Raw genomic sequence first — 9,136 nt, forward strand, 5'->3', positions numbered from 1 at the left:
AGTTTGCTGGTAATGGCTTTCATACTTCGCTGCCAAGTCATTGTTTGACCGCGCCTGGCTCTCTTCCACCCTTCACGTGGTTGTGTGAAAAGAGCCCTTCGAGGAATTCAGTCGACTGGCATACGCAGCACGTGGCCAAGCCAGCGCAACCTGTGCAGTGTGATCAGTTCGTCTATCGAGGGTGAGTAATTCCCCCCGAACACCATTCGACAAACTTCAGCATTGCTGCTCCGGTGTTCCCACCAGATTCGGGCAATGCTCCGAAGACATCGATGGTCAAACACTGAAAGCCTTGTGACGTCCTCAGCGCGCAGCGGCCAGGTTTCTGATCCGTATGGTAATATAGTTTGAATGTGCACGCAATGATGTCGGACTTACTGGAGCATTTGTGATAAGTCGAGGTGAATATGCAGTGCACCGGTTGCCAAATTCACCTTAAACCCATTTCCGTGGGAACGCCATTCCTTCCTTCATTGAACCGATGCGTTTAAAACGGTATTTAGGAGTCATCTTACATTGCCTGTCATAGTTACCACCCTCCGTAGGAAGAGCTCCGTGCTGACTCCTAGAATATTCCTCGAGTAAATCCATGAAGCACAGGTCATGGATCACTTTTTGGAACTTGTCGCAGTCAGACTCCCTATAAGGAATTTTTCCCATGGAGGTTCTTACCCTCTCATTTCTTCTGGGCTACGTGAAACACACATTCTGTTCCCGTTAACAGAAATTCACCTGAAGAGTCAATGCTGTTTAAGAGTATATAGTGGCAAGATAGTGATTTGCTATTCTTTAGAATGGGGCGAGATGGCCCAAGTGGTTAGAGCGCGAATTTACTGACCGGTCCGTGGTTCGAACACGGCCTCCGCCTCTCGACTTTCCTTGTTTAGGCTTGGGCAACCCGGCAGTATCCCAGCCCTCGTGCTTCCTTCGCGTAGCATGGCAGTTAGGCACCGGAAGGATGCTACAGCTGAACGATCCCTTAGAATTGGGACGACTTTTTTGCAAGATGTCTAAGCCCACATGTTTTCATGCATTGGGGGACTTTGGTGCACCTAATGCACGAAATAAGTAAACTCAAACCAACTAACGGTATCGGTATGTGACAGTTAGCCCGAAAAAAACTTTGATTCTCAAGGTCGAATTTGCAAAATCTATTTAGATACTTGGAAGAAAGTGCCTCAGCCACAGTGAATACCTCCCTCGCTCAGCACTATTTCAGCAGCGCGAGAGCTTGCCTTATTTCACAATTCAAAGTTTTATTTGCTACCGTTACTTTTGACCAGATCATTCTGAATCATGACATGTTGTCAACGCATTCCGATTCGGTTTGTCGCGTAGTCCTTACTCCAGCTGTTGCACAACACCGTCACTCTCATTAGTGACATAAAGCACAGTATAAAATCACACTACGTAGACTTTTCAAGACAGAAAATTTGACGCATGAAATAGGAATAAATAGCTAAGTTGTGTCTAGGAAGTGTAGTGAGGCCTACCTAACCAATGTCAAGAATGCGCAGATACAGACAGTCAGGGAGCAGTCATGGATCTGTCCTACCAGTAACTTAGTAGAGCATCGCAACGCACGTCATTTGCGCCAGAAATATGGTCGTCCAGTATTCCAACAAATCCTGAAAGACCAACTTCGTCCATTCCTATTTTCCATCTGTTGTCCCCAAGTCTCCCAAATGGTGTCAGAAGACACTCCATCATGGCTGGCTACAGAAACCATCAGCTTGAACTTGCAGACATATGCACTTTGGAGACGTGAAAAGTGGGGAGGATTAGAACACAATGTTCACCGTCCAATTCCAACTAACTTTCACACTCAGATCAAGAACGCACAACACAAACCACAGATCAAATTTACTCTTAAGGAATCAGTTTTTGCAACCCATATTGTTAAACTGGTTTACGCGAACAAGCGATCAGTAAGTGGGGGTCAGGTCGTGTTCCGTTGAAATGCGTGAACGAACAAGAGTTGTCATTATAACAAAAATATTTCCACTCCCTGAATGTGATTTCACATTGAACACGGAAAAAGCCGTTTTACACCACGTTTGGTAAGACACCGTTAACCTTCATGATAATACCGAGACGTTTTCAGAACGATGGTAAAAGGCAGTACTCACACGACTCCTGGTCATCCCTCCTCGCTGGCTGGTAATGAAGCACTACAAACGTCCTTGTGAAATAACTTATAGATCACAAAGTCACACCGTTCACCAGCCACACGTAAATCTGGAATATAATACGGACCATGCTACTAAGGGACAGCACTCAACTTTACAAACCTTTCATTGTGGAACTTAACTAGTGCTGATTTTGTCGTGCATCTTGCTGGAACAGTTGAGAAACTCGACGACAAACCTTGCAAAGTGGAACATTAATTATCCTACCTCTAAAACACAAGGTGAAACATGTTTATTGTCACTATTGCGGCGGTTATACTTGAGAACATTGTGGCATCCTTTTCTCTCTGGATTCATGGAATTTTTGTCCAGGGTTTCTCCTCTTGAGTCTAAGTTTGGACCCTGAGCTTGAAACCTTCTTCTGTCAGCGATTTGTTGAAAATTTCCCTACCCATCTACTTCTAACGTTATCGGTAGTATGAATATAATGCAAAAATGTGAATCCACGTTGTAATGTTCTTTAGGGAAAAATGTGGAAAGCCGTGTTGTTGATAAGCGTACATAGTAGAAAATATTGTGCACTGTTCACAGTTAAACTTATACACCTACATATATGCTTAGCTGTTACATATCAATGGAAAAAAATTCGAAGGTTGACAATGGAAATTGCCGAAGTCATTGGTCACTCCTGCCTTCAATTGGCTGAATTTCGCCGTTGGATCAGGCTGTCGCGACGCTTCAAATTACTGAAATTGGCCACCATATAACACAAAATATTGTCCCGCATTTGTCACAGTGCAATGCACTTGAGCCTTAGGGAGGAGCTGTGCAGACGTTGAAGGGATTTGCGCAAACGTAGATACGTAAGTCGTGGGAAAGCAGCGCTGGTGGAAAACGCATTCGGTCAAGGTCAATCCAGCAATACTCTAGGAAGTGTGGTATAAAACCAAAAACATACGAAGGCAGATATGGTAGTTTCTGATTAAAAATATGTGAAGCATTATTCGCTTGAAACAGTGGGTACAATGCATTTTGCGGAGAGCTATAACATTCTATATTTCCAGAATGATGGTGCGTAGATATCGGGGTAACTCAGCAGAGTCGCGTAGATTTGCCAAATATAAAAGGGCTATGGTATAGTGAATATATATATATATATATATATATATATGTATATAGCTTGTGAGTAGTTTCCTTTATGAAAATATACTGCGATATCTCGAATATCGTGCCAGGTGAAACATGAGGCGGCTTGTGTGCAGCACATTCAGTTGTAGAATATTATAAACGAGAGATTCAGTTGAGTCTCTCGTGAAAACCAAATTGATTTGCAAATGAGTGTATTTCTCGAATATAGCATTGGTTTAAAAACATGTTTCATTCAACCAAAGCTACAGACAAGCTCTTTCCTAGTCGTTCAACTTGGTTGGTGCAGTTTCACACATGTTCCCGGTCGATATCAACACCAAGCTAAAATTCCAAAAGTAGATTACATACAATTTCCTCCGCCCAGTTTTGGAATGTGTACACTGCTTTTGTTACTCAACCGGTCCAAATATCGTTCTAAAGATCACAAATCTATGATCAGAAGATATTGTTCCGGTGGCGTTTCGATCAATCGACGGAGTTGTTTGGACTCGGGTCGCGACCGAAGCAAACAAGCAGTCATCAACATCGAAAGTGGCCAAAGTGGTCTGTCGATAGATCAGAAATTGCTCAAACTGTCCAGTATGGCAACTTGTCTCTTGAAAAGGCAGAGTTTTTCTGGTAGATTTCCTAATTTCAAGGTCATACAGAGGTTTGCGGACAGCCGATCAAGGTGTTCTGAAAGTTAACCATCGTCGTGACCATAAGTATAAGCTAAATATTAGCAAGGTGACATCAGTTCTCATCTCCAAAATCCGTTTTATGGACAACAGCTTAAGCAAACACACTATCCACAGAGCAGAGAATGACACTGAAAGTCTGCTTCAAATGCATTAATTGCCCACTGAAAGTTCATCATCAGGTTTGTCTAAACAGCACAGTGGGACCTCGGTACAATTAATAATAAATATTCATGCATATAATGATCTGTACAACTGATTGGCTAATTTGACCGCAGCAACCGTCTCCATGGGGCACAACTAATAACGTGGTTTGTTGTTAATCTATTTGATTCAGACACCTTGGAACGTGCGAAGACTGTTTCAGCCAACAGGATTAATAGGCCTGAAAAGGCCTGTGGTGAGCGAAAAATCAATGCTGCAAACAGCCTGCCTATCGCTTTGAAAGCGCTCACTATTTCATCGTGAGCCTCAGTTCACGTTAAGTGAAACACTTCGTCGGAATGCTTAACTAGGGTGTCATTTTGACATTAAAATAACGTGGATGGTATTCAAATCGGACGGTCACTGTTGAAATTCCTCTAGAGCTCCAAATTACCCGCCAGTGAGTTGTTATGTGGGCAAATGTCTGGGATGTGAGCACACTCCGACATATTTATGGAAACCCAGTAGACTCCTTTTTGTTTGCCTGACATTCCAGGTTAGCTGTTCCGTTGGACTAATAAACATTCGCCACTTTCTCAGAGGTCACCCAAAACAGGATAAGAAATCCTTTGACTTTCTGCATCAAAATACTCACCTGGTAACACGATTCTCAGGAGTTTGTGCAAAAATACTGACTGGTACTTGTGAATCTTGCTGCATCGGAAAAAAAGAGAAGATCGGAATCCGCAGTTTACGCAACAGGGGGAATGAGGGCGATGAGTGCAATGGACATACAGTTTATCACGGAGTTTAGAAAACGAAATTAAAGAGGACAGGCAAATAACTTATCCAGACTGTTCTCTGAGATACACTAGAGTACGTGTCATCTTCTGCTTCCATTCTGCAAGTCGAACACAATGTTTATCAAGTGTGACAGTGAACGACAAACGACACTACCCATTAGACTTTAGGGTTTACAAAAAATTACGTTCATATTAGGTTACCACAACGCTGTTTAGAAAAATAGCATCGCAGTTCATCAGTAAGTTTATTAGCCCTAATTTGAAAGAGAGACTTGATTCGCGCGTAATCCATACGTTTCAAACAGAGCAGACACAGTGTAATACATACAAGGAACAGGTCAGTAGATAGCTGTTGACTGATCGACATAAAATGTGGCTGCCGCTCGAAGTAGTATAACTTGATTCTAATAAACTCAATTACATTGGTTCCGATACACGTTTCTCTCGTGCTTTTGACGTTGGAAGTTCTTCATGTCATCACAAACCACGTCGGCTCGCAAGTGCAGACAGGCACCGTGTAATGATAATGTGAGTTTGATACGTTAGCTGGAGTTTTAACAAAGTATGCGTAATATTTGTAATGTACTACTCATAAGGTTGCTGAAAATCCATTGACATGTATCGCGATATTTCAAATATCGTAGCGACTGAAACATGAGGCGGCCTGGTGCAGCACATTCAGTTGCCTGAGAACATCATAAACGAGAGATTCAGCTGGGTTCCAGGTGAGTCTCTCGAAAGAACCAAATTAGTTTACAGATGAGTGTATATTCGCTAAAGTATGCGTAAGTTTGCTCAATAGCTATTAAAGTTAAAAACCTGTGCTCAGCAGGCTATAATCCAGACACAACCTACCAAACCTTATTAGGAGAATAAATGGTTTTGCTCTTTCGCTCTAGGATATCTTTATAGTCCACTCTCTTTCGGTCGCTTCACATTTCCGGTTATTTCGAGGCCATCTCATGACTGCCATACAGTTTTCGTCGGTGTCCTTAGTGGCCTGTAAACAAGTCGCAGTGAGGTTGTCTTCACAACATTCGCTGAAGTAATCCTGATCAATGTGGTGATGTATGACCCTGATCAGACACAACGAATTTGACCGCTTAACTCGTCACCCGGTCGATCAGTGCACCTTGCGGGAATGACTCATCACCGGAAGCTCACGTGACCGCTTCGCTGAGGCTCATTTGCCTCCTGGTTCCACAACTGACCTTGACTTTCAGACACGTAGTGTGGGGGCGGGAGTACTAGGATATTGATTAAAGTTAGGCTGGATTTCAAACACTCGGTTTTGACAGAAGGGGGTAATTCTACTCAGCTGTAACGTACTGGTGAATATTTCTGTGAAGATAACGTAGTCCGCTGCGCTTTATCCCTATGCAAAGCATCACTACTGTTTAAGAGATCATACTTTTCTAGCAGGCTTTTTGCAAAAATTCAAAAAAAGCGGTGTGATGACTCATATGATCATGCGACACATGCAAGCAAGCTGGTTATTGTGAGAATCTTCCGAACTTCTGGGTATTCGAAAAAGTGTAGTTAAATTCTCACCCGGTAAGGCATCTTGTGGTGACAAGTGGGAAACAACGGATAGCCTCTCTAGCCTCGAAAGAACGCAGGATGTGTCCCGCGAGTCGCTAGAGTGATCCAAACCAGCAAACTGCCGGCTTGGTTTTGAATGCCGCCTGTCGGCGCACTGAATGTACTATTCACTGTAATAGTACCAGGGTAGATTCAAGTTCGGTGATCAAAAGAACGGTGGATTAGAAATGATACTAAATTTGCTTTTAATCAACTCACCGTCGAATTCAAAGGGTAATTTGTCCTCCATCAACTCGTTAAAACTATCTACCAGGTTGACCATGTCGAGTTGATTCCACTTGTACAGTTCGTGAGTCCGCAGTACCGCCGTGCCCGTGGCAATTACTTGCCCAGAACACCCTTCATGGATCCGGTCAATTTTGAAGAGGTCAATCGCCTCTGGAATGCGTGTGGGACGGATTCTGTCTTTGAACTATTTTGAACAAGTGAAGTAAAGAACGGCAGGTGGATAATGTAGTCGTTGATCCAACCATTAAGTCTTAACTAGACGGAACACTGTAGGTTCGACACAGAAGTGAAATAGGCCGCTTCTCACTTGTTTCATTGCACAAGCTTCAACGAATAACTTAGTTTTACCGTCTGTGAGGGAATCAAATATTAATACAGTTGAAATGCGTTATGATGAGACAATTAGACTGCATGACACTTATCTAAGCCTTTGTCAAAACATGCGAAACACAAATCAGGCTTAATACCTAAAGAACCTGTGAATCTACCCCTATAATACTAGAGCAACGAAAAGAGGAAAACCCCTTCTCTGCGAGGTTATTTATCAGCCCTTACTAACTACGCAGTTACCAGCCGTCAGGCGCAAAAGTAAACATCTTATCTGCACAGACTTTTCCTAAAACTGAACCTTCTTACGTGTCCTTTTGAACTTTCTTGGACGTATGTTGACTAGTAAGCAATGCTAAACAAACACTGCAAAATGATTCCATATTTTCCGTGTTAAACGTCACCTTCCATCCGATGCAGGGGCGGAACTTGGACATTGGATCTTTACAACGGTGATGTGGAGAGATTCGGTAATGTTCAAGTGATGTTTCATCCCGTTTTATCCTTATTGGGGCCCATCAGCATTGCGCGTTTGAAGAAACCCTAGAGAGTTGCGAACTCGATACCGTCCGGCTAGTTGCTTCAGCTTTTAACCATTCGGCCATCAGAGACTGATCAGCAGGGCTACTGACTCGCATTTAGACAGGTATGGTACCACTCATCCTTCAGACACGTAAAACACGTCATATGGCTACACCTGTTGACTGAGTGATGACTTTTCAGTTAAAAGTTTCACAAATCCAGTGAAATTGTTATTCCTCCGATTCATTTGGTGATATTCGATAATATTCACTGGAGATTTCATCCTGTCAGTGGAACCAGTCCACACTGAAAGACTGAGAAGCACAGAATACTTGTTTCATTTTTACAAGAAATCATCAGCAATGCATAGTTCACGGAACTTCGGGGAGTTTCGAACCTGCCCTTGACTAGTAGTTCAAACACTTTACCGTTGATCTCCGGCCAACTTGTTCCCGTGATTGAAGGGTGAGTAGTCGACGGTTCAAAACTCTCCGAACTTTCGTGAGTTGCGCACTGCTAAGTACTATCTCATTGTGTTGTAAAAAAAACATGAAAGCATACGAAAGCTAGACCAATTACCTTCAAATAAGAGAGTGTGATTTTCTTCCTTCGGGGTATGGTTGAGGGGTGAGTGCTAAGGCCCAAGTCCTATTGCGCGTCCACCTTATTTGGTCAAGTAAGATTTGCTTCTCGAAGATTTTCAAAGAATTCCCGCCCTTACATCCCTGCTTGTCGCTTGCGTGACGGTTAAATATATTTGTTGTAGTTTCACTATGATCTAGCTAAAACACTGTCTGGTGATTAGCATTGAGAAGTCTTTGATTAGCGCTTCTGTTACTATGTTTTAAAGACCAAAATAAATGAGATGCGCACTACTGACATTTCCAAACAAGGATGAAACAGCAATAGAGTGCCTCTAGGATGTTCAGCATCAATTGACCTGACTGACAGGGCAAAATCTCAGTTAGATCCTTGACGGCGAGTCACGGATATTTCAGCCACGAAGAAGTGCAATAAACGGAAGCAAACGAAAATATTTGAGACCACTTGATCTCGCTTGTAGCGTAATAATTACAGATTAAATTAGTGGAACCTGTGATAAGCGCCGGAGTGGGTGAAATGGTCTTTAGTTTCCGTCCTCGGATCGTAGAAACTTACGAGATCATCAGCTTGAAACAATATCGTTTTGAAATCAACTGCCTGTTCATTCCACATCACTGCTTTTCTATCCCATTGGAAAGGAATTCGTAGTCTGACGTCTAGAAATTGATGAAAAATGCATTTATGATGTGAGAGAAATTGCCATTAAAAAACAGTAATGTTTACAGCCAAGACAATGTGTCATGTTTGAAATACTAAATTCTTCAAAGCAGACATGTAAACTAGTCAAGCTTTCTACTAAGCCAGCAAGAAACATGAAATGATAAACGAAATTAGCATCTGTTGGTTAGAGGAAGTAGGTGTGTTTTCAAGAAAAAATAAATTACTTGGAGGAATTCAAATAGCGAATTCCTCATGTATACCGGAAACGATCCTCTGTCAAAGAATTTCTCAA

General features: G+C 42.5%; 1 protein-coding gene across 1 annotated transcript; it reads right to left on the minus strand.

Annotated features, from left to right (window-relative positions):
• Window positions 1-109: 109 nt before the first annotated feature.
• On the minus strand, window positions 110-8,796 carry T265_12711 (hypothetical protein; the record flags this gene model as incomplete). Its single annotated transcript, XM_009165061.1, has 4 exons — window positions 110-373; window positions 839-994; window positions 6,703-6,916; window positions 8,740-8,796. Coding segments are annotated over 4 exons (690 nt in total), but the record flags the coding sequence as incomplete, so codon positions are not given.
• Window positions 8,797-9,136: the final 340 nt, after the last annotated feature.

This window comes from Opisthorchis viverrini (assembly GCF_000715545.1).
Source record: "Opisthorchis viverrini unplaced genomic scaffold opera_v5_11, whole genome shotgun sequence".
NCBI classification, from domain to species: Eukaryota; Metazoa; Platyhelminthes; class Trematoda; order Opisthorchiida; family Opisthorchiidae; genus Opisthorchis; species Opisthorchis viverrini.